A 26,881-nucleotide genomic window follows, 5' to 3' on the forward strand; every position below is an offset into this window, starting at 1 on the left:
CCACATCTGGAAATACTCAGCTAATGTGTCAAGACAAACCGTGCCAAAAGCTGGGGAGAGATGTAGAAGGATTAGAGCAGCAACTCATCCAGAATTCATCATATCTTATTTTCAACACATATTTACTATCAACACACTTCGGTGCCCCGGAATTCCCTTAAACCTGCTTGCACCAGGGCGTAGAGAGACTAGGCAGTTGAGGCAGCTAGGATAGGAAGGAAATCGGTCTGCATTTTGCTTTTTAGGAAGTGGAACAGCAGCCCATTTCTAGTCAGACTGGAAATGGCCAGTGCTGGATGTAAGATGCAGGCTGGCCGAGGGTCATTAGGATAGTTCTACTTAGTGGTCTTAAGAGTCTCCACGGTGGCAACAGGTTGGAATTCTGACAAACACAACTATGTGTAGAGTCATTAGGGTTAAAAGAATTCAACAGAAATGAGTTGCTATTGGGCTATGGTCTAAAAACAGGTGTAAAAGGAGCCTTGTTCAATGAGCTGAAAACATTCTGAGACTGTGGAGCTTTAAGGAGGCCTGAACCTATGTCTCTGATCACCTTTCCCTGATTTTATTTTTGTTTTCTTACATTTTGGAGTGGTGTTCTCGGTCTAATGTAATTTACAGAAGTGTAAACTAACTCAGATGGGTATTATTTAAACCCTACAAGATTGAAAGTCTCTCTCGTGAGGCATACTTTCTTTAAATAATTATTTTTTAAATAAAAATATTACATGTTTAAACATGAGTTCCAAGATTAAACATATCAAATGTTATACTATTCATCGATAGCAACGAAAATTCAATGATGGAAATAACCGATGCTGGGAGTTATGCCCAGATGTGGGTCCCTTGCTCACTTTGCCACTGGATTTAAGCTAGCCTGGCTGATGAGGGATGTTACCCCGAAACCGGTCCCAGGATGCTAGTTTCCGGTCCAGGGAAGACCTGGCTTGGCAGTTCGGGCTGGACTGTTCCAATGATGAACAGAGTCAAGACTGATTTACAAATGGCTGGGTCTGAACTGGGGTGGTGAAGTGAACAAAAGAACAATGATGGATTCAACCCAGAACTAATAGTGACTGAGGGTGAGTGTCTGAAATCTTTCAGAGCTTCGTCTATCATCTTATTGTGTTTGCTTCGCTCGCTCTGAGTTGGCAGGGTATGCTCGGGCTTGGGTCTCTTGCTCACTTTGCCACTGGATTCAAGCTGGCCTGGCTGATGAGGTGTTACCTTGAAACCGGTCCCAGGATGCTCGTTTCCGGTCCAGGAAAGACCTGGCTTTGCAGTTCGGGCTGGACTGTTCCCATGAGGAACAAGGTCCACTGATTTACATATGGCTGAGTGTGAACTGGGCTGGTGAAGTGAACAAAAGAACAATGATGGATTCAACCCAGATCTAATAGTGCCGGAGGAGTGTCTGAAAAGTTTCCGCGCCCACTCTATAATTTTATTGTTTTTGAATAACCCACAGTTGCCTAGTTGCATAGTGTATGAAACTTTTTTTTATAAGCCCATGGTGACAAATAAATTAACTCCTGACAAATGGCATGCTCACCAGAGAATTGAACAGGGTTTGAAAAAATTTCCCCAAAGAACAGTAAAGATTGAAGGTTGGCAGCACACCACCAGCACAAAGACGAGGAAGACACAAAAGAGGACACTAGGATTAAATTAACTTTAGTGTCTAAAAATGATGACAGTCTCACCCCTGACTCCAATTTATTCATTGGCTAGAACTACTGAACAGATGACGTATAGTAGAGAAATCGCTAGACCCAAAACTTGGTTTAGCTCTGTTGATTAAAGCAGCTAAACCAAGTGCCATTAAGAGTTTTATCAAAATGGTGTGTAGTGTATAGTAGAACCACAGCATGTTTTTCACAGGAAATCATTGGGAATAGAACATGTGAAATGGGGTTAACATGTTTTAAGTTCCATGGCTAAATATGTTTATAAACTGCATGTGTCTTTGAGTGATCCTTTTAACTTAAAATATTGGTCTGATTGGGGCATTTCAAGCTTGCGTCATTAAAGGCTGAGGCTTCACGGGTCAGTGTGATCTATTGCCTTCAACGATATCCCATTTTTAAAATGGGTGACAAAATAAAATTGCACTTTGCCTGGCTACTCTCATCATCTACAATGGGCAAGCAGTAATGGTCTATTGTCATATAATGCATTTTAAGATGGAACAGTTCATAAAATATGCCTAATTGTTTTTTATTTGATTGTATTATGTTCTCAAGATAAACACAGATATCTTCGATCTTTGTTTTGCAGTATTAACAACGTATTTAAGCATGCATCAAAGCACTTGACTTTAGAAGCAGGGATTGCTGCTCGTTTATCTCCTGAGACGGAAGCCGGGAGGCATTGTCCCTGATAGCGTTTTTTTAAATATTAATTTTTACTTTGCACTTGTTATTCACCCTTTGTGTCCGCTCCTCCCCCCCCATATTTCCCAGCGCTCACGGATCTTATCGTGGCGCTTCCCCCGTTTTAAAAATTACCTTGGTGCATCACGGACTTCGCAGAACTTGCACTCTGCTCCGTTTACAATTTTAATTATCCTTTCTCACGCACCCAGGGTAGCTCTCGGCCGAATTAAGGGCTGAGGCCCCCGGGCGGTGAAATTCAGCAGCGGCCATTTCTGGTTGGGGACTTGTGGGTCGGCGCTCTAGTCGCCAGTATTTAAACAACTGGTCATGACTCCGCGCAGCGGACGCGATCAGCGGTCGCGCCGCATTCGCGCCAGAGTCCTGCCCGTCTGCGACAAGGAGGCGCCAGGGGCCAGGCACGCTGCCGCAGGTGAATCTTTATACTCTTACTTTGCCCTGTGAGCACTGAAACCCTCTAGGCTGTCCTGCCATTATTCTCTTACTCCTGAAACTCTCGCAAATGCCTATGCATGTGGTTGTAATTATACAGCCACCACATATAATTCCTGGGGTACGGTTAACTTCTGCCCTCCCCCCACGAGGGTACCTGCTTCGCCTATCGTTTGCCACGCGGGATTTCTTCTTAACTCCTGCTCATTGGTCAAAAATAATATCTCCTTTAGGGATCTCATTTCACAGAGAAAGCCCACATGGGCTTTCATCACTGAAACATGGGCCTCGGATTCGTCTGAACCGGACCTGTTAAATGCTATTCCCGAGGGGTATTAGCTGGCCAGGATGGATAGAGTGGGTCGAGTGGGAGGCGGTCTGGGGATACTGTACCTCAGCTCCATAAAATGCCGGACCGTCCATCGGTCCTCTCCATCAGAACGCCTCCAGGCAATGCATTTTACCCTCAATCCCTCCCCCACGATCTCCTTTACTGGAATATTGGTCTACAGACCCCCTGGCCCTAGGTCTACGTTCAGTTTAGAACTTCTCAAGATCTTGGAGCCCTATATTGATGGCCCCAGCTTAACCATCCTAGGGGACTTCAATTTCCACTTGGAAAATGATAGTTCACCTGATACGGCCCATCTGTTGGAATCTTTATCCTCCTATGGCCTGCCGTTGTTGGTGACTGGGCCTACCCATTCAGCTGGGCATACCCTGGACGGAGTTTTTAGTAATGACCCCCGTCTTCAGATTGGTACTCCCTTTGCTTTGTCGTGGTCAGACCATCTTGCTGTCCCCTTTGATTTTTTCTTCCCCTCTTCTACTGGCTTTCGGTCTGATCACACCAAGTGGGCATTGAGAAGGAACTTTGGGGACATCAGCAACGATTCCCTTACTCCTTATTTAGCCACTCTTAAACTCCGATCTATCAGGGATGTTCATGCTGCTGCCCTTGATCTCTCCAATACTTTGACGGAGGCTGTCAACTCGCTTGCCCCGGCCCGGCAACACTATTCTGCCAGGAAACGGCCTTCGGCCCCCTGGTATTCTGAATCCCTCAGGACTCTTAGACAAGGATGTAGGAGGCAGGAAAGGCTCTGGAGGACACACCTGGACCCCGTTGAGAAGGAAAAACATAAGTTCCTTCTCAGGGGCTATAAAGCGGCGGTCCTCACAGAAAAACAGGCCTATTACACTAAGCTTACATCCTCGCTTAAATCTCCTAGTGATCTGTTTAAGATCGTGGATAATCTTTCCATCATTCAGATTCCGGACCCTATTACAGCCTCCCAGGTATTATGTGACCAGATCTCTACATTCATTCATGAAAAGATCTCGGACATTTACACTGACCTAGAAATTCTTAACTCCAGCTCCCAGGCTGCCATCCCTTCCATTTCTATTGTTGAAGACTAAGCTCCTGCCTCTTCCTATTGCCTTTCTCAGTTTCCTCCCATTACCGCTATACATCTTAACTCGCTGCTGGACAAATTAAAGTCCGGGTCACCGTTAGACCCATGCCCCTTAAAGGTCCTAAAGGACTGTAGACAGACTATTCTGCCCCCTTTGATGGAGGTCATGAACAGGGCCCTTTCAGAGGGGACTTATCCCCTCTCTTGGAAAATGGCCACTGTCAAGCCTTTGCTGAAAAAACCCTCTTTGGACCCTGGCATATTGAAGAACTTTCGTCCCATTTCCCTTCTCCCTGCCAAACTCCTAGAGGCTTATCTCAAATTCCATTTGAGCGCCTTCCTTGACAGCTCAAACTCTCTTGATCCCTCACAGCACGGCTTTCGGAGGACCCACAGCACTGAGTCGGCGCTCACAGTGGTTGTCGACAGCATCCGCTCTAAGGTCGACACCGGTCAGACCACCTTGCTGGTGTTACTTGACCTTATGGCTGCTTTCGACACCCTGTCCCCTACTATTCTGACCAGCCGACTCAGTAAGCTTGGAGTCAAGGGTTCTGCTCTTAGCCTCCTAACATCCTTACTTGACCAACGGAAGCAAAGGGTCAAGCTAGGCGAGTATATGTCATCTATTAAGGCGGTGAAGTGTGGGGTCCCTCAGGGCTCCTCACTAAGCCCGACGCTTTTTAACGTCTATGTTGCCCCACTCGCCAGGCTTATAAGATTCTTTGGGCTAGAAGTTCTCTCCTACGCCGACGATACGCAGATCATGGGCTCCATTTCTCAATCGGCGAGCATTACTGCTCTTAATTTTAAAAACTGCATGGAGGCGGTCGCCGGCTGGATGGTTGAGAACTTCCTCAAGCTTAATGGGGAGAAAACGGAGGTCCTCATTTTTTGGGGGAAAACTGAGATCTGGTCCATGGACTGGTGGCCTTCCGTACTTGGCACTTGCCCCTTGCCGTCCCTATCTCCCCGCAATCTTGGGGTCACTCTTGACACCACTCTTTCGCTAGATAAGCAGGTCAGCAGGACCGTGTCCACCTGTTGCAATGCGCTGAGGATTTTGAGAAAAATTATTCATTATCTCTCCCCTCAGTCACGCAAACAGGTAGTAATGGCGCTCATTGCCTCCAGACTGGACTATTGCAATGCACTTTATCTTGGCATTAGCAATTGTCTGGTCCATCGCCTTCAGACCATGCAGAACGCGGCTGCCCGGTTTGTTGTGGATGCCCCCAAACGATCCTCGGGCACGACCATTAGAAAAAGTCTGCATTGGCTTCCCATGCAGGCGAGGATTAATTTTAAGGCCTTATGTCTTACCCATCGTGCCCTCAATGAATCTGGTCCGGAGGCTATTCGCGCTCTGGTGGCCTACTATACCCCTGATAGAGCACTCCACTCCTCCAACAACGGCCTGCTAGTTGTTCCCCGTATAGTCAAGGCCAGATGGGGCGGAAGGTCTTTCCGCTTCCTTGCACCTAGACTTTGGAATACACTCCCCAGCGACCTCAAGGTGATCTCCTCACACACTTTGTTCCGTAAAGCCCTCAAGACCTGGCTTTTCCAAGAAGCCTATCCATAACTTCCTTCTTAGGTGATTTCTGAGCTTACCGTTTACCATCATCGGCGCCTTGATGCCTACGGGTTTAGTTGCGCTTTCTATAAATTTCACTTAATAATAATAATGGAACATTTCATCATATCAATTGAATGCAACAGAGCCCTTCACAAAATGGTGATGTGGTACAAATTGGGAAGCAATCCGCATATATGAAAAGGTACACAATAAAATGATCCATATATTTTACAGTCATGAAAAGGGCAAAGGATCTGGAAGAAGATCGGTTAAGGTGGAGAGGAGAAATGGGAGAGGAAGCGGATGGGTGAGAAAGAAGGGAAGCCAAAAAAGAAACAGAAGAATGTAAATACATGGTCTTACCTTCTCACTCATTCCAAATTTGGTAACCATCATTCTAGCAATTTTAGTAGCACTGTCAAAGTCACTAGAAGCACCTAGGAATTAAACATTGATAGAAATTAAAACAAAGTTGCATATAATGATTCTGAAAAACGAAGGTAAATTAAGGAAGAATAATAGACAATAAAACAGATGAACCAAACCTGTGGTGATGTTTTCACTTCCAAATATAATTTCTTCAGCTACTCTCCCGCCCATGCTCACATCCATCTGTGCCAACAACTGGGCTCTGGTTTCACTCCACCGGTCATTTTCAGGAAGTAGGGAGACCTGAAAAAATGAAACATAAGCCTATTGGCATTTACCAAATCAAAATTGTAAGTGAGCTCCGGTATGGAAATCTCCCACTGGATATGGATCCACTACAACTTTCCATAAGGAGGATGTAACCAACACATGCAATCATTTTAAAACGACATCCACTGTGATTGTGGATGAATATGCACACACCTACTCATGCATTTCAATCACAAGTCATTACCAAGTATAAGGAGGGGCGTGCAAAAATAAGATTAAATATAAGCTTTTTTTTGTCAAGCTAACGGACATGGACACCATTTTATGAAAAAATGTGCCCTAGTTCTTCACCCTCAGTATCAATAACAACGGGATGTAATATGTTGCCTTTTAACTGACTGAATGAGGAAATAATGTAATCACATAATGTTAGACCACCAACTTCTGTGGTCATGCACAAGCATTTTAAGTTTTGCCTCAATGTTAGATGTGAACCCAGCCAATACCAAATTAATAGAGGTGAACATGCTGTCTTAATACTCTCGATTGCTTTATGCAACAGATCAGAAGGAGTAGTTTCTGTCCTGGACACTCCAGTTCTGTAGTAGGGGTATCTCTGTTATAGTCATAATCTAGTGAATAGTCCCGCCCATCTGCGTGGACCCCGGAGCAATCAAAAATAATCTCTTAAGGTGTCGAAAACTGCAGAACTGCACAGACACTTATGAGAGAATTAAGGACAGATAATGCAGCCTATATCCACAGGCTACAATGTCCAGTACTTCAACTAGAAATTCCACCAACAATCCACAAACAGCAAAGCCTGTCCAGATTTCCCTTGCCTTAACAGCAAAAACCCTCTGAAATGATAGAGAGGAAGACATGGACAGACAAGCCCCATAGGCTGCCATTTGTGGCTCAGAACAGGATACTATGCCTTTAAGAGAACTTTCCAGAACTTCACAGTATCCCAGAATGCACTGCAGGTCCCTTTTACTTTCAGTTCTTTTGGAAGGAGAAACACGCCAGACCTGTAGCATTCCTTACATGAATATCTCTCTCCACCGGGGAGGAGGTCGGGCACTTATGACTATAACAGAGATACCCCTACTACTGAACTGGAGTTACAGGACAAACTACTCCTTCTGTAGTAGGGGATCTCTGTGTATAGTCATAATCTAGTGAATAGAATGGCAAGCCCGTCCCCACACCAAAGCGGCGGTGGAGAAAAGAGAAATAACACCACTATTGTGCGAACAGATTTTGCAGCGAAGCCTGCCCAACTTGAGCGTCTGCCCTGGCATCAGTGTCCAGGCAGTAATGCTTAGCAAAGGTATGGACCGACAACCAAGTGGCCGCCTTGCAGATTTCTGCAATTGGAACATTACGGAGCAAAGCAGTCGTGGAAGCTTTGCCCCTGGTGGAATGAGCCTTAGGTTTACCCCCTAAGGTCTTATTAGCCTTTTGGTAACACAATTGTATACAGGACGCAATCCACCTCGAGATGGACTGTTTAGAGGTAGCAAGACCCGTCCTGACTGATCCATAATTGATAAACAATTGGTCTGACCTACCAATATCCTTCGTTTTATCCAGATAAAATTTCAACACCCTCCTAACACCCAGGGAATGTAGGGACCTTCACGCTGGACAGGAAGGATTCTGAAAAAACGTAGGTAAAGTTATGGTCTGGTTAACATGAAAATCAGATATAACCTTTGGAAGAAATTTAGGGTGAGTACGCATAACAACCTGAGCAGCATGAAATACAGAATAAGGTTCTTGGCAACACAACGCCTGAATTTCACTCACCCTGCGGGCCGATGTAATGGCCACGAGGAACGCCACCTTCCAGGACAGGTGCTGCAACGAAGCCTTATGAATAGGTTCAAAAGGCTCCTTCATCAGTCTGGACAGCACCACATTCAATTCCCATGAAGGCGAACGAAGCCGGACAGGAGGGAACACTTTCTTCAATCCTTCCAAAAAATCCTTGATCACAGGGATCTGAAAGAAGGAAGTCTGTGAAGGGCATTTCCTTTAGGCAGTCAGCGCAGTAAGATGAACTTTAATGGAATGGACATTAAGGCCAGACTGCGCCAGATGTAGAAGATACGGAAGGATGACATCTTCCTTACACGTCGTTGGGTCATAGTTCTTAGACTTGCACCAGATGCAAAATCTCTTCCACTTGTAAGCATAAGAAGTCCTAGTGGAAGGTCGCTTAGCCTCCTTTAGAATGTCCATGCAATCTTCAGGCAGATTTAAATGGCCATACTGCACTATCTCAGGAGCCATGCCGCCAAGCTCAAAGACGAGAGGTTGGGGTGCAACATCTGCCCCCCGAACTTCGTGAGAAGGTCCGGCCTGCACGGCAGCCGTATGTGAGGAAGGAGAGACCAGTGAAGCAGATCCGTGAACCACTACTGCCTGGGCCATTCCGGGGCAATCAGGATCATCCGCGCCCTGGACTGGGACAGCTTGATGAGCACCGTCGGAATCAGGGGAATGGGTGGAAAAGCGTACAGAAAGCTGTTCGACCAGTTGATCCATAGCGCATTCCCCAGTGTCCCCGGCTGGTAGTACCTGGAAGCGAAGTCTCAGCATTTGCTGTTTTCGGCGGTGGTGAACAGATCTACGTCTGGAGTCCCCCACCTTGCGAAGACTTCTCCTAGCACTTCGTCGTTTATGACCCATTTGTGGTTTTCCTGAATCAGTCTGCTCAGTGCGCCTGCCTGAACATTCTGCACACCTGGCAGATGGATAGCCGTTATCGTCAGTCCTCTGGCTAGAAGCCAGTGCCAGATCCCCTGCGCCTCCTGCGACAGGGTGCGCGATCTCGAGCCCCCTTGCTTGTTGAGGTAATACATCGTGGTCGTATTGTCCGTTTGCACAAGCAGGGAGTTGGTCTGGAAGGACGGAAGAAAGGCCTTCAGCGCCAGGTGAACAGCTCTGAGTTCCAGGAAATTGATGTGGTACGTGGACTCCGTCTGGGACCACGTTCCCCTTTATCTGTAAGTCTCCGGAGTGCGCCCCCCAGCCGCGGAGAGACACATCCGTCACGATAGTCTGTGTGGGAATGTCCTTGTGGAAGGGAACCCCTCTCAGGAGATTCTCCGCTGAACACCACCACTTCAGAGACTGAAGAGCATGTAGAGACAGTCGTATCCTGTCGTCCCAAGATCCTTTCCTCTGATCCCACTGATCCTCCAAGCACTCCTGCAATGGTCTCATGTGCAGCCGTGCGTGTGGCGTGAGGAAGATACAAGAGGCCATCGACCCCAGTAGAGAAGACACCGTCCTCACTGTTGTAGATGGAGCGGTCATAAGAGCCTGAGCCTTCCGAAGGAGTGATAATCGTCACCCCTCCGAAGGAGACACGCTTGCTGACAGCGTATTGATGGAGGCTCCTAAGTACTGAATGCACTGGACCGGAGTCGGGACAGACTTGGACATGTTGATGTGCAACCCCAGCTTGTTCAAGAGAACGCACGTCTTCTGGAAGTGTGCTTGAGCTTCCGAGAAGGAGGAGGCCTTGATCAACCAATCGTCCAGGTACGGGTAGACAAACACTTTGTTCTTTCTTAGGTGTGCGGCTACCACTGCCATGCATTTCGAGAATGTTCTGTGTGCAGACTTCAGTCCGAATGGCAGTACTGTGTACTGATAATGATTGGCGCCGACTTGGAATCGCAGGGACTTCCTGTGTTTGTGTGCAATGGGCAGATGGAAGTACGCATCCTGTAGGTCTATAGCACATAGCCAGTCTCCTTGTTGCAGCTGAGGATAAATCTGATGCAACGACAGCATGCGAAACTTCTCTCTGCGAGTCCACTTGTTTGCTTGTCGCAAATCCAGAATGGGCCTGAACTCGTTCTTGTCCTTCTTGCGAACCAGGAAGAACCGGGAGTACAGACCTCTTCCTCTTTGAGACAGAGGTACCTCTTCTATCGCCCTTTTCCTTAACAGGACATCGGCCTCCGCCTGGAGCGCGCGCAGCTGAAACTGTGAGCTGACCGGAGGAATTGATGGAGGCGGGCTGGTGAACCGAAGACTGTATCCATTGCAAACAATATTCAGCACCCACTTGTCCTGAGTAATTTTTCTCCACTCTGCCAGAAAAAATTGAACGCTTCCCCCCACCGGAGCGGTTAACGGATGTAGGGGAAGTAACCGCTCAGGGTCGAGACCCAGCCGGGCCTTTGTTCGCTGTAGAGGACTGCTGGCCTCTACCCTTTTGGCGCTTCTGGAAGGGTCTCCGGAACTGCTGCTGCTGTTGCTGCTGCTGTCCCGAAGCCTGTCCTCACCCTCTGCCCCGAACCGTCTCTGGAACGGGCGGTACGCCTTCTTTTCTTTGGGCTTCTCCAAGCCCACAGCCGTCAGGGTCTCGGCCTCCGCTTTCATGCGGGCCATCTCATCGTCCGCATGCTTGCCGAACAGGGTTTCCCCCGAGAAGGGCAGATTGGCATCTCGCTGCTGGGCCTCCGGCTTGAGTGATGTGAGCCTGAGCCAAGCATGGCGCCGCTGGTTGATCCCATGACAGTACCCATGGGCCGCCAAAATAGAGACATCAGCAGCCGTGCTGATGACCTGGTTCGAAACAAGCATCCCCTCCTTCAGGATCTCCTGGAAATCCTCCCTCTTATCTGGTGCAGGAGTTCCGTGAACTGCTGGAGGGATTCCCACAGGGCACGATCATACCGCCCTAGCAAAGCCGCATCGCTAGAGGCCTTCATGGCCGCAGATGCCGTCCCACAGGCCTTCCTGCCAGCTGAGTCGATCCATCGGCTCTCCTTATCAGGAGGCACGGTAGAAGACGGGGAGGTAGAATGTTGTTTCCTGGCCGCCGTCACTATAACGGAGTCCGGAATCGGGTCTATCCGCAGAAAAGCTGGGTCGGAATCCGAGGCCCTGTACTTCTTCAGAAGCCGGGATGGAGCGGCTTTCGTCACTGCAGGTGTGAGGAACAGCTCCTCCCCGGGCTCTACCAATCCTGGTATGAGCGGTAGTAAAGGGCGAGACAAATGCTTCTTATGAAGCGTCTCAAAAATCACAGACGTCGTGGGTGTTGGAGCAGTCACCGTGATTCCCAATTTCGCTGCACCCCTCAGGAGAACATCCTGGAACGTGCTGATGTCGTCCACAGGAGACACTCTCGTCCCCGGGGATTCCGACAAAGTCGGGGAGTAGGTCCTGGTCCTGGAAGAGTCCGTGCGGGACCGTGATCCGCGCCTCCTGTGGCGCCGTCTTGACCTTGTAGAGGATCTGTGACGACTGCGCGATCTCCCCCTCCGTCCAGAGCGGGATCGCGACCTCCTTGGCTTCGGTCACCCCGCCGGTTCCACCGGGGCGGGCGATTTTGGCTTGGCTGGGGCCCTCGGCCGAGGGGTCCCCTTAAGAGGAGTCGGATATCGTGGCAGTGAAACTGTCCTCTGAGGAATCGGAGGAGGCTTGTCAGCTGGCAGCTGAGGTTGAGGTTGAGGCTGAGGTTGAGGATGAGGTGGAGGAAGTGGAGGCGGGGTGGGAGCCCTCGGAGGAGGTCCTCTCGGTAATGGAGATGGAGGAGGAGGAGGAGGCGTAACTGGCTTCGGCCTAGCAGGGGTATATACTACGGAGTACACCGAGCCCGGCGACCCGCCCTCCTTACTAGGCTGGGACGTTGGAGAGTCTCCCATAGGCACTTGACGTCTGCCAGACTGACTCCTGGCGCCATAACTCCTTCTGCGCCTTCTCGGCGTGAAGAACGGCGACCCGACAGGGAGCGCCGGCCCCTCGACGGCGAGCTTCGTCTCCTTGACTGCGAGCGCCTATCCCTCGAAGGCGAATGCCTTCGTCACGACGGCGACCTCCTACGCCTCGACGGCGACCTCCTACGCCTTGACGGCGACCTCCTACGCCTTGACGGCGACCTCCTACGCCTTGACGGCGACCTCCTACGCCTTGACGGCGACCTCCACGCCTCGACGGCGACCTCTACGCCTCGACGGCGACCTCCTATGCCTCGACGGCGACCTCCTACGCCTCGACGGCGACCTACGCCTCAACGGCGATCTTCTCCTCAATGTCAAGGATCCCCTCGACGACGACCTTCTCCTCTTTGACGACGGCGAAGTCGCCGAGAGCCGACGGCGAAGTCGCCGAGAGCCGACGCCGGGTCACCTCTCGACGTCGAGTACTCGACGACGACGACGAAATCGTCACCGGAGACCTCGACGGTGGTCTGTTCAGTTCCCTCGACGCCGAGCGGCGACGTCGCTTCGACCCAGAGGCCTGGGGAGACGGGGAATAGACTGTCGTCATCCCTCTCGACGCCGTAGTCGGTGCAATCGGAGAATAGGGGACGTTTGCTGGTCTTCCTGCCCCTGGGGGACCCCCCCAGAGGCCTCAGCATGGGCAGAGGAAGCCCCTCCAGACCCACCTTGTGCCTTCAGACATCTGTCGTCGAGGCCCTGAAGCCTGATCTTCATCCTATCACAAAGGGTCCTGCTAGAGAAACCCTGGCAGATGTCACACTCCTCTGGGACATGGGATAAAGGAAGGCAGATGATACACACCTCGTGTGGGTCCGACTTGGCCTTCTTCCTGGAGCACTCAGGGCATTTGTCGAATAATGCAGGCATATTGACCTTAAAGAGTGCACCAAAACACGCACCAGGAAGCAAAGCCCCAAAGTACTTCAGAAAAGTACTCAAATATTTGAAAAAAGTGAAAAAATCAGCAATAAACCCTTGAAAAGGGAGAGCTCAATGCTCCAGGGTCCTGCTTGCAGGAGCCGGAAAAAAGAACTGAAAGTAAAAGGGACCTGCAGTGCATTCTGGGATACTGTGAAGTTCTGGAAAGTTCTCTTAAAGGCACAGTATCCTGTTCTGAGCCACATAATGGCAGCCTATGGGGCTTGTCTGTCCATGTCTTCCTCTCTATCATTCCAGGGTTTTTTTGCTGTTAAAGCAAGGGAAATCTGGTCAGGCTTTGCTGGTGGAATTTCTAGTTGAAGTACTGGACAGTGTGGCCTGTGGATATAGGCTGCATTATCTGCCTTTAATTCTCTCTTAGGTGTCTGTGCAGTTCTGCATTTTTCGACACCTTAAGAGATTATTTTTGATTGCTCCGGGGTCCACGCACATGGGCGGGACTATTCACTAGATTATGACTATACACAGAGATCCCCTACTACAGAATTTGGTGTTCCACCACTGCAGAGAGCGAAATGTCCAGTTGTCTACCACCATAAGATCTGTTATTTGTTGCTGAGCCTGATTCCATTGCTTTGCTGAGCATTCTTGTATGGGGCGCATTTGTAGTCTTGCGTATGGTACTATGAAAATGCAAGATGCCATCATTCCTATTAGTAGCATGAACACGCGAGCTTGTAGTGAGTGTTGTGGCTGGCATTTCTTGATGAGATTGTGCATATTTTGAATTGTTGTTGAATTGGGATATGCTATTGCTTTGGAAGTATCTATTGAGGCACCTAGATACTGTTGAGTGAGGGACGGTTGGAGATGTGACTTCTTTTGGTTTACTGTAAACCCTAATTTGTGCAGCAAACATATCGCCTGATGTGTGTGTCTCACACATTGGACGTATGATATTGATCTTATTAACCAGTCGTCCAGATATGGGAAGACATGGATGTTGCCTCTTCTTAAGTGTGCAGCTACTAGTGCTAGACACTTTGTGAACACTCGGGGTGCTGTAGTTACTCCGAAGGGGAGTACTTTGAATTGGTAGGGTTTGCCTTCTAGTACAAACCGTAAGTACTTTGTGAGATTGGTGAAATGGAATGCGGAAGTAGGCGTCCTTGAGATCTAGTGTGGCAAGGAAGTCTCCCTTTTTTAGTAACGATAGAAGCGGTTGTAGTGTGACCATATGAAAATGGTCTGATTGTATGTTTAGGGGTCTTAAGTCTAGAATAGGTCTGAGAGACCCGTCCTTTTTGGGGATGAGAAAATAAAGAGAGTAAACCCCTGTGTTTTGATGCTGTTTTGGGACTGGTTCTATTGCATTCTTTTGCAGTAGAGATTCCACCTCCTCTCTTAAACTCTTCCATGCTCATGACGAGCTGAGCTCGTCATGAGCCACGGCGCTCCGGTGCTCATGACGAGCTCAGCTCGTCATGAGCCATGGAACGCTCGCATGCGGGGATAATTCCCCTGCTGTGCTGAGCGTTCCACGGCAGGTAATGCACCTGTGACGAGCTGAGCTCGTCATGAGCACAGGAGCGCCGTGCCGCATGACGAGCTGAGCTCGTCATGAGCATGCGGGCGCCGTGCGCTTCCCCTCCCCCCCAGCACCGCGGGAAAATAACCCCCGCAGCGAAGGGGTTAATAGTATGAGGTGTTCCTGTGACATGGGACGTTGTCTGGGTGGTATTGTTGGAGGAGTGGAAGTGAGCTCCAGGCAATAACCTGACTCATTTATTTGTCTCACCCACCTGTCTGTGGTGATGGAGTTCCAGACACACAGGAACTGTTGTAACCTCCCCCCGACAGGAGTGGAATGGTCCGGGGGGATTGGAGGGAAGTCACTTATTGGGGGTAGAGGCGTTACGATTGTTGTTGCTCTACCTCTGCCCTTATTGTTGTTTCCTCTATATCCTTCCCTATAATATCCTTTATTGGGTGAGGTTTGGTTGGTCGCTTTGTAAGAAGAGGAGGTGTTATCAGTTTGGAAACTTTTAGAGGCGCCCCTATATGAGGAGCGACGAAAGGAAGGTCTATGGGTTTGCGTTTGTAAGGCTCCCATTGATTTTGCCGTATCTGTATCTTTTTTCATCTTTTCTAGTGCAGTGTCCACTGCTGGGCCGAAAAGATGCTGTTGGTCAAATGGTTGGTTTAATATACTGGCTTGTACTTCTGGTTTAAAACCAGAGATGCGTAACCATGCATGTCTGCACATCAGTACCCCTGTATTTATTGATCTAGATGCTGTGTCTGCAGTGTCTAGTGCGCATCTTATGGAGGTATTCGTTATAATTTTGCCTTCCTGTATTAGGTCAGAAGCCCTAGTTTTATATTGTTCTGGCAGGTGTTGCATGAGTGACTCTAACTCATCATAATGAGCTCTGTCATATCTTGCTAACAGAGCTTGAGTGCTAGCAATCCTCCATATATTTGCAGCTTGTGAAATTGTGCGTTTTCCTGAAGCATCCAGAAGCTTAGACTCTTTATCAGGGATGGAGCATCCCCTGTTGTCTGTGAGTTAGCTCTTTCTCGCATTTGATACTACCATTGAGTCTAGTGGCAACTGACCTTTAATATATGCTGGGTCAGTTGGAGGCGCCTTATACTTTTTCTCTATCCTAGGGTTAATTACTCTGGCTCTAACAGGGTCTCTAAATATTTCTGGTGCGTGTCTCACCACTCCATTAAGTATTGGTAAAGTGGGAGTGGTTCTATGTGAAGATAACAGTGTGTCTATTAGAAAGTCTTCTTCTACTGGTTCTGTATATAAGTCCACTCCATGAAAAGTGGCTGCTCTGTGAATGAGCTGTGTGGACCCAATGGTGTCATCAGGGGGAGATGGCCTAGATGGGTATGCCTCGTCTTGTGGCAAATCTGATGATGCATCTGGTGCATTATAGTCCTCCCATGGGTCACCTGATGTCCCTGCTATATCATCTGGATCGTTAATATCATCCATTTGATGTTCACTTTCCACCTCCTGTGAGTAGTTATCCCCATAGTCTTCATGTTGTGGTATGAAACTATGTGTACTGACTGGAGAATGTACAGGGGAGATGTCTACTGTTATTTGTACTTCTGGAGAAGGAATTCTTATAGGGGAAGTCTGAACATTCTTTTTAAGAGGAACAGGTGGTGGTTTGGGATAGTCCATCTTCCTCTTTTCAGGCACTGTGTATATATGTCCAGTCTTTGGATGGATTTTAAGAGTCTTTTGCCTTACATCAGGCTGAAAAAGCTACTCTACTCGTAAATCCTTTTTCGGCGCCGACTTATCTGTTTTGGGGCCGATAGTCTTGGACTTAACAGTCTCTAGAGTCTTTGGAACAGGTTTTATTTTCAGTTCCGAAGGCTTTTCTGGTCTTTTCTTTGGATCTGTACTTTTCGGATCTGAAGCCTTTGTTACCGTTTGTCTCGATTCATCTGTCCTTGGAGCAGAAACATGTTTAGATATCCTAACTTTTTTTCGGGTCCGCCTTTTTAGGAACCGAAGTAGTATTCGACTCGGTAACTCCGGAAACTTCTCTGGGCGCCAGACTTGTTTTCGGCTCGCCTACCTTCGGTACCGATGGATGTTTCGGTGTCGGTGTTGACTTTGGCTTTAGTACCTTCTGCTTTTCGGGACCGACAGACTGACTCGAGCCCGAGTCGACTGGAGGCTTTTTAATACTCTTCGCTGCCAAGCCTGAAGGCGGGGCGTCGGAAGGTTTTGGTCGGTGTGCACCTGGACCCAAAGAAGGAGGAGGACCCGAAGCCTGTCCCGATATATGGGGGAGGGTGGGGGGGAGCCTGAACAGGGTCGACGTTCTTACTCACGACCTGTTGACCAGCTGGAAGAAGATAGTCATCTTCGGATCAAATCTCTTCTCCGGAAGCGGAATCCTCTGCTTCGAAAGTGACATCTTCTTGCTGTTCTTCGGCGTCTATCTCGATTGGCGCCTCGTCGATGATGAGGTCTGGTGTCGACGACGATGACTGCTCCATAGCTCTTCGAGCTCGACGGTCCCTGATGGTGTTCTTGGACCGGAATGAAGCGTAGGCCTCACAGTCTCGACTCTCGTGCTCAGGAGACAAGCACAGATTGCAAACTTCATGAAGTTCAGTGTGGGGAAATTTGTGTCCACACTGAGGGCACTTCTTGAAGGGTTTCTTTCCATGAGCCAAGGGCGCAGTTGGGCCCGACAGCCCCGACGAACGCTGGAATTGAGAAGTGTATCCTTTCTTCGACGCGGGTAACCGGAGTTAGTGTTGAAGACGATGTCGATAATGTAGATCGATTGATGGGTTCGAAAAAAAGATCGGTAACGGGACCGAACGACAAACACATCCGAGCACGATGGCGGAAAAAAAAATATCTGAGGATGGAGTCGATGCCCATGCGCACTACGATCTAAGGGAGGAGTCACCCAACAGACAAAGACTCTTCCAAGACAACAACAAAGTGTAATCATCCGGGCCCACCACAAGATGGTGATCTAATGCTATAGTGTAATCTATGCTATAGTGTGTGGTCTGCATCCCATATGCCTCGAACCCGAACTTTTCATCAGCTATACCCTCAAAGGCCAATGGACAATTAGCAACCAAAGGCAGACTACACACATGAAAAAAGAGGCTGCAAAAGAGGGAGATGGCCTCCTTTGTACACTGTGTCACTGATGAGGTGTTAGAACTTGATGCACCTATTGAAATAACTTATAATTTGAAAAGGGCCACAAATGTAAGGGTGTGAGTAGTTCCAGGTCAAGGTTTGCTTATTTATCTCCATGTTTGGAAGGAAAAAGTTCTATGAATGTTGCTGAATTAATAAAACGGTAATGTTCAAGAGGTTGTTAGAACGAACTTTCACTTATGGACTTGGAACTCAAAGAACTGAGTTTGAGTACTATAGAAAGAAACAATACTTTGTTACGAAAAAATGTTTTAAGCCGAAACACTTTGTCAAGCAACCATCTAATGAGTCATATCATTTGGATACCGGCCTCAAGAAAACAAAGCTAGTTTCTACCGTCCACCACACACCATTCCACCTGAAGTTCACATAGTTGAGAAGTAGGTATTAAAAGACTTGGAGGGGCTGGAGTCTAACAGGGTTTACATGTACAACAACATTTCAAAGGGGGAAAGACTGGCACTAAACAACCTAATGATAAACCAGGCCTGGTAATTAAGCAAATGTGATGCAACTGTCCCTCCAAATGTAACATTCTATAAGAATGAATGCCTGTCCCTCTTCAGTAAAGAGAACCTTTACAGAAACTGCCAAGTGACCCCGCCAATGAGATCAAAGATGAAATTAGTATTGTGGCAACTGTAGGTGCTGGTTGGCTGTCACAACTGGGAAGGTGAATTTCTACAGGCAGAGAAATGTAAAATGCGCTATTTTCACACCTGCCCTAAAATACATTAAAAGACCCCACCCTGAGAAAGGTATGCATGTTGCTTATTAAATGAACTGTCAAGAACTCACTACTGCTCTTTGACAGCTACTACCCAAGAGCTTTGAAAGAAAACATTACTTCGAAAAGTACCTCTGCATTAGAGAGAATGAGTGTTGATGGAAACATCTGATGAACGGTGCAAAGCCTTAACTTGTCCAATATTGAAAATAAATAACCTAAACAATTATTACACTTTAGTAAACCGTTCAAAACAAAAACAGAGGGGCTTCCTTGGAAATTGTTCAAAAAGAAAAAAAATGATAGACTATGGTGTTACCACACAGTCACCAATTTCCAACAAACTGTAAGAGTGCTAAGAAAAAACTGGAACCATCCTCAACACAATGGATATTACATTTGAGGAACATTTCATTGCCTTCAAGAGATGCAAGAGTTTGAGAACATTTGGTCCATAGGAGGTCAAAACCACATAGAGAACATGCTAGAAATGGGATCTCTGGTTGGCACTGGTTGACACCAATGTCCAATTAGGGACCCTTCTTCTTAAGTCAGGGTAAGAGGGCTACCCCCTTTGATAACCCCTGCTCAACACTGTAGTAACATAGCACAAGCATTTAGGCCTATCTCAGAGGCAGTGTGTGAAGCATGTATGACCATGCCCAATAAGGCAGTAACGACACCACAAAAGGACACAACTCAAGTAGGCATATAAAAATAGTATCTTTATCTAGGGTTTCACTCAAGACTCTCAAAGCGTTTCAACAAGCTACAATGGACGTAAATCAGTAGGGACTTAAGAATGCACTAACGTATTCACCAGAACGTGGCACTGACTGAATTCCAGGCAGGGGCCTACGCAGCCCTTTGTGCACCAGGTACATGCCGTTGAAAGGGGACACAGCACGCAGCTTCTTGAAGAAGCGGAGACGGTGACAGGCGGACTCCCAGCGACCACAAGTCTTGGTTGCAGTGGTCCGCAGCGTGCACCCATAATGATTCGGCCACTCGGGGACAGGCGAGCTCTCAGCGGCAGCAGCACGTGGCTGCGGCGGCCCGGGCTGGTGAGGACTCTTGTTGTGCAGCTCCGTGGTGGGCTCACAGCGGCAGCAGCTCTCTCTTAGCTGCGGCGGCCCACGAGACAATAGTGATAATCCTTGACAATGGTGAACAAGATGCGGGCCCACAGCGGCGGCAGCTCTCCCTTAGCTGCAACGGCCCACAGGACAAATCACGATGAGGCAAAGTTGGCAAAGGTGCGGGCACTCAGCAGCAGCAGCTCTCTTAGCTGCAGCGGCCCACAGGGCAAATCACGATCTCGACCAGGCTGGCACGACGGTGGGCACTCAGCGGCTACAGCTCTCTCTTAGCTGCGGCGGCCCAGCTGGATTCAGTGCAGGTTCAGATTAAGGTGGGCTCTTAGCGTCGGCAGCTCTCTCTTAGCTGTAGCGGCCCACACAGATCCAGCGAAGGATACCAGTCCACGTTCCCCACAGTAGAACTAGAGGCTCCGGATTACTGGACGGAGGCCTCACCTGCAAGTAGAATTCCTTCCACAGGAACTCAGACGGCTGACGGGGTGAAGTCTAATGTCCCTGAGACTTCAGTTGGAGGCGCTCTCAGTTCAGGCACTCAGGTAGTTTCTTCAGCAAGCTTGGTGCAAGTTTCAACCTCCCTCGGACAGAGGTTCGTCTTGACATCCAGAAGGAACACACTTGAGAAAGGTTTCAGCACAGTGTTTTATACTTAAAAAGTCTTTGTTCTTCTAAAGTCGCAAATCACTCAATCCAGCCAGAACCAGTTTGGTGGGATCGGGGAGCACTTGGTTTACAAGGCATCATCCTGCCCTTTCAGAATGAGGGGCCTGCTATCAGACGCCCCGTGGGAGGTGGAGCCATCATTCACCTTGCCAGGCACGGCACTGCTCAGATCAAAGAGTCACCTATCCCCATGCTCCGCATGCCGATCTTTCCAGCCAGGTCAGACCCAGCTGGCCCTGCTGCTCCAAAACCAGACAGCAAATACACATACCAGCAAAGCCTAGAGAAAAGCTTAGGCAAGAAAATACCTCGTTTCCAGAAGAGGCATTTTTGAACATGGGATATATAAATAGTCCTTACTAAAAGCTGCGTCTCCCTGTCCTGAGCTTAAATATATCAAACTCGAATTTACTATCAGATTCCTGGGGTCAGATAGGATTATGGAAGGTAATCCTCAGCCTGCCCATTCCTGCCTATGAGAACGGATAGCTTCACAATAGTAAACAGTGAAATGGAGGGTAACTCGCTATTAGAACATGCTACACAGAACCAGGCATTATGGTGATCCCAATTCATACAGTCATATTTACACAGGGAGCATTCGTGCTGTGGCACTGATTAGCAGTAGCACACCGCCCATAGCATCTAAATCCTGCCAACATGGAAAACAGAAAGGAACAAGAGGAAGGGAGAACCACGCCAATGATGCCAGGTCTAACAGAACACAAGAGGCAAAGAACTCTGTGGACCCTCCCTAAACGGTTTCTTCACATCGCCCATGTTGAACTGTGGTATGTGTAGATTCACAAAACCATCAAAGTAGCTTTTTGGGGGTTTGCCAAGATCACGAATACACTGACACTACAATAGTGATTTTGCAATTTACTTGACTGCATGCTCTTCCAATGTGTGTTACATTGTCATGACAATGCACAACATCAAGATAATCATCGAAAATCGCAACATCTTACAAGTCAGCAAACTAACCACAACATTAAGTCACTATAAAATAAAGGGCCACACTGATACTGATCTTGGACGGTTATGGAGATGGTTTGCTCTCAAGAACATGAAACCTATATCTTCCGCCATAAAGAACATAGTATTGGCAATGCCAGTATGTATGGAATTGGCAGCTGGTGTTTGGCTTTAATAGTGTTTGTCAATGTTTTTTGTAAATCTATACAAGTAAACTTTTTGTGAACAGATGCACACTGTGCAAGAGCAGAATGCCATCAAATCAGAGATAGACAAGCCAAGTGTGCTGACCCAGTGCACCATACCGTATGATGGAAAGAAAAAGAAGGACAAAGAGCCCATGACGCAAGAACTGAGGACTTCACCATCACTGGGCGCAAAACACGGTCCTGCTGCTGCACCTCAACAACTGCACTGATCTGGCTCGTCCAGAAAGTGGTGTCACCGCCCAAAGTCGCCGAGGAGCGACCCACAACTTCATCTTGTCAGCAACATCTCCCTTGGCGCAGAGAAGCTGCTTCTCTGCATCTGCAGGCACCTCTTGCAAAGTCCTGTACTCTGTCCCGTTGGTCATCAGGCCTACCAAGGGAGCAAGGAGAAGATTGCTTGGAGCCCAGCCCCGCCACTTTACCGAAGTCCCGAGATTCTAACCCTCCCTGAATCTCCCTGCACCCAAGGCTTACTGTTGAGGGACATCAGGATCGACAAGGTAAGCATCGAGAGTGGCCCTGTAGCCCTGTTTTCCGGTCTCCACCAGGTCACCGATACAGAGAGTGTGAGTCTGACACAATTCAATGCCGAAAAGCACTTCTGCACCAGAGCCCCATAGATCGAGTCGAAGTGAACCAATGGAGCCCTCTAGATCGGAGCTCCCATATGGGTTTGGCAAGACTGGCCCCTCCCCGGCCCCACCTGCTGTCTCTTTCTTCAGGAAACAGAACTATAAGGGCCTCCCGCAGCAAAAACCCTTTAGACAAAGCACCACTGCACACAAGCCCTCCAGACCGAGCACAGGTGACCCAACGTTGTCCGTGAGTGCCTGTGACCCTTTAGATATGAGCCGCTGTGAGTTTAACCAGGCTGCCTGCTCCCCTGCTCCCCCCGCCCCCCGCCCCTCCACCCCAACACCAAAGTCCCTGCTTGCAGCCTCTTTTCAGCAGTAAATTACTCACCTACATTACCACAAAAGAGAGCTTTTGGAAATATTAATTAAAACCCTGTAAGCCAATATGGGTCGTCTAGACTTTCTACAATGTGTACCTCTTTTTGGTACACTACATAAAAGCCAGCTTCATAGGATTCACGTATGGATGAACTACAAATTTATTGTAAATAATAGTTCCCTTTCAGGCATTTATTTTCACGAATTTAACACTACAACAGCTTTGCTTTGACATTCTGTGTATCAGTAATTACGATTATTTGTATGCTTATAGGCTGAAATGTCCAAACTACTAACTTTAGTCCTGAAGGAAGATGTTTGGAAAAGGTTTTATGCAGCCAAAACATTGTTTACCATTGTTTATACCATCAAATGTCTTCTTTTATTGTTAAGATGCTTGCGCAGCTTGCCGAGACTATGATGTGTTCTGCAAAACAGCAGCATTTGGGTCATTTTGTAAAGATCAAATTAAAAGTGAAGTACAACTTATTATATTTTAATTTTTTTTATGTTTACTGCATTGGTCAAGGTAATCTATTGTATAATCTTTTGAGCTCTCTGTAGGAAGCTGCCTCCATATGTAATATTTCAAGAATCTGATTGTCTGTGTAAAGAGCCAGGGGCTCCCTTATGAGTGGACAGGGGTTTGCTATGCAATCCCAAAGTTCTCTATTAGGGGGTAGTGTGGTCGAGCAGCCTTAGGCTTAACACAGAGGAGTGCAAGACCTTTGGAAATACAAACTATAATTAATAAATGATGCGACTCAAGGAGATCCACATCAATTTATAAAAATAGCAAGTATCCATCTATTTTTAGGCATCAGAGAAAAATCGTTCAGGTAAATACGTTTTTAAATATAAAATTATTTTCACTTTAAAAAAATGACAGTGCAATTTCTGAGACCTGCAATGTTATCCAAGACTGCACCAGCAGTACACCACCAGCGGCATGAGGGCGGCCAGGTGCAAATCAGATTTGGGACTCCGATGCGTTTCAATGGGGATCGGTCACTGTAAAAAGAGGCTGAATGCTCTGGCTAGGAAGCCAGTCCGGCTGAACCAGCAAGTGGACTTTGGCCTTGCGATGCTCTGGTAACGAGGGATGGGGAGGGGGGGGGCGGAGGGGAGAGCATCTTCTGTGCTTTTCTCCAAGGCTTAGGGGTGACGGGTGCAGGGGTGTCCTTAGGCGTTGGGTTTTTCTTCACCGGAACAGTTGCAGTTGAGGGGACCTGCGTGCAGATGCTGCAGGCGACGTCTTGGAGTCCAGGAGGGGTGAAACTAAGATGGACCCGAGCTCTGGAGGGCAGTGCAACCTTGTTGGCAGCAGTGGCACCCTTCAACTCGACCCAGAGGTGGCGGGTGCAGTGGTGGCTTTGGGTGTCGGGTTTTGGTGGTTCTGGAGGGCTCAGAGTCTTCTCTTATGGAGATTCTTTGGAAAAGGTCCACTGTTCATGGAAGGTGTTCAGGGTTTTTTAAAGGCAAGCAGACCTCCCAATTTTCAGCAGTCTCAGCTGCAGGACGAGTAAACTTTGGCACCGTTTGGATGAGGGATGCAGACAGGCTGGCAGGGTTGGTACCAGGTCAGCTGCTGCTTCTCTCATCTCTGCTTTTGCGGCTCTTCAGTGTCCTCTCTCTTCTTAGGCACTCAGGATGTGCTTCTCTGGTGCCAGGGAAACCCTTAAATACTAAATTTAGGGGCCTTAGGGGTGTGTAGGGTAGTAGTCAAAAGGCTACTGGCTGTGTTGGGGGGTCACTACGTCCCCTATAAGACCAGTTCCCGAGAAAAGGTGCATAACACTGTCCCAGAATTCCTAAGTATGCAATCACAAAGATGGCTACTTCAGAAAAATTGTGTCCACCTCACAGTAGCCCATCTTAGGGGTGCTACTAGCCTGGAGGTGGTACGCCTACCTGACTAGCCAATTTTCCTGACAGACAAAGGGGATGGCTTCCTCTCCAGTGAGAGGGAGCCAGATTTGCATTTCAAAGGTGGCATTTCTTTGAAGCTTGCTGCCCAGGAAAAGCTAATAAGCAGGTCATCCTGTGGGATGTGGAATTACACCCTCTTCCCAGACAGGATTTGTTCTGGGTCTCATTAGAGCAGAGACACTCACTCTAGGAGGTCAGAGCATCTCGTATGCCAGGCTGGCAGAAACCAGTCAGCAAGGACATCAGTGGCGGGTAGGTTTTAAGGGGGCACCTCTAAGGTGCCATCTGGGTGCATGTGTTGGTAAATCGAACACTGGCATCCATGTGGGTTTACCATTACGAGTTGTTTGATACCAAACATTCCTTTTTTCAGTAAAAACATCATGTAGCTGGGTAATGCGTTTTCACCAGTGTCCAGCACATGTTTTAAAATGGCTTCCCTATCCACTTGCACTAGCAGTAATAGGGCTGACCAGCATAGGGTCATATCTGCTCATGCAGGTGTGCACTCAAATGTAATATTCAGCACCCTGCCTTAGAGCTGTTGGTCCTGCTGTAGGTGTGACTTACAAATATGATATGCAATGGTAGGGGAAATGGTACACATGGATCTGTGACATGACGTGCTTTCACTTTTGTCTGCATCAAGACACGCAGCCTGCGATGGAGGTCTGGCAAGTGCTTGGTGAGGGGTCGTTAGGGTGGCCCAATTAAGGCTGCAGCCCTTAGGGGCACTCCTTAGTACCTCAGGCTCTACGTACCTGGGTACCATTTACTAGAAACTTAGGGAGGGTGCTAAAGGTTTTGCCAGTTGAGGGAACAATTGTGCAGTTTTGAGAAACCGCTCTAGCACTGGGGACCTGGTTAGCAAGAAACCAGCACATTTTCAGTCAAAATCATATTTACCAGGCAAAACGTGAGGGTGACCATGTCAAAAAGGGGCCCTTTCCTACCGTCACTTTCTAATTCCAACCCTGAATAGCCATGTATACTCCACATGGCAAATGATTATAAATCTAAGTACTACTGTGTATTATATTATACAACTAAATAAATATTTCAATAATTGTGATGGTTTTGAATAAATAAGGTATGAATGCTTAAGATTTAGTTTAAGTCAAGTATTTGATCCCCGGGAGGAATTCTCAATCAAAAATTATAATTTCCAAAGGGCTCCTTTATTTATGTTGAGAGGTTTGTAAAATAAACCTCAAAAGTGAAACAGAACTAAAAAAAGTAGATCCAAAAACACTATGAACAGTTTGTGCTTCTAAACCCCACATAATTTAACATTTGTTTCTATTCATTTTAGAGCAGAACACAATCATGTCCTGCATTGTAACCTGCAAGTCCACAAACGTCGTATAAGTACTATGTAAATGTAAAACAATCATAATTGTTGCTTTTGGGCTTCAACATGAGTTCATCAATTAATTTGTTATGGCCTAATTTAAATGTATTTTTGCCAAACATGTTCTGTCTCTATTATCGAAACTTACATGTCCTAGTGTAGGCCCACGAGGCATGATTGTAGCTTTGTTGATCGGCATAGCCTCTTTGGTATAATATGCTATTATGGCATGACCAGATTCATGATATGCAGTGATTGTTTTATTCTTGTTGTCAATTATAACACTCCTTCGCTCAGGACCTAAAAGAAAACACAACTTTAGTTCTACCCAAAGCATTATATCACATAAGATACATATCTGAAGATACAATATTTATTTTAATAGCATAATAATACTACAGATGTGATGTTTAGAGCTACAAACGTTGAATTTACACTTCAACAATAAATAATGATGCAAACATTGATAGTGTCTTGATTTTTTTTTAAACACTCAAGTGACCATATTCTCTACTGCATTTAAAAACAGCATACCTTAATGTAAGAAAGTGGTTTGGGATATACTGTTCCAAAGTAAGGTACAGTGCGCACAGTGTCCACAGTCCCCAGAGGTTTGGCAGAGGCTAAAATTAGATATAACCTTACTCTCTAAAGTGGTAGCTTGTCGAGCAGTAAGGCAGTATCAGAGGACAGTGTAAAGCATTTGTTGTACACACTCAGTCAGCAAATGGTCTCAAGAACTGAACTCTAGGCCAATTGTTTTGTATAAAAAATATATTGTTGTTTTATTTTAGAACCACAAGTAGGTATAAAAATACTTTCTCAGAATGAGATGTTGGAATTGAAAACTTTCAAATAGCAGTTGATTTTTAAATGCACTAGATACAGTTGTTGCAATATGCAACACAAGTTAAAAACAATTATAACATTGAGCTCAATGGGAAGTTTTAAGTAAATGCAATAAAACCACGTTACGTTTTTTTACTCAGGGCTGGATCCTGGATTCAGCCCGGGTGCATTTCCTATAAGCAGTTGAAGGAAATCGTTTTTGTTACACAGACGATTTTTAAGGGATATTTCTATGTTTTGAAAATAAATAAAAACTTGGAAGAATTTCTGGCAAAAACCAGGCAATGTTATCCTACGAGAGAAAATCAA

At 47.3% G+C, this 26,881-nt stretch overlaps 1 protein-coding gene across 1 annotated transcript in view; it reads right to left on the reverse strand.

Moving 5' to 3' along the window:
• Nucleotides 1-26,881, reverse strand: part of YME1L1 (YME1 like 1 ATPase) — a 478,651-nt gene that overhangs the window by 138,449 nt on the left and 313,321 nt on the right. The window contains exons 15-17 of the mRNA XM_078663402.1: nt 25,872-26,023; nt 6,368-6,494; nt 6,186-6,259 (exon numbers count right to left, since the gene is read on the reverse strand). Of these exons, the coding sequence (XP_078519528.1) occupies nt 6,186-6,259; nt 6,368-6,494; nt 25,872-26,023 (353 nt within the window). The remainder of the gene's footprint in view (nt 1-6,185; nt 6,260-6,367; nt 6,495-25,871; nt 26,024-26,881) is intronic.

The sequence above is a fragment of the Lissotriton helveticus genome, chromosome 10, assembly GCF_964261635.1.
Source record: "Lissotriton helveticus chromosome 10, aLisHel1.1, whole genome shotgun sequence".
NCBI lineage: Eukaryota > Metazoa > Chordata > Amphibia > Caudata > Salamandridae > Lissotriton > Lissotriton helveticus.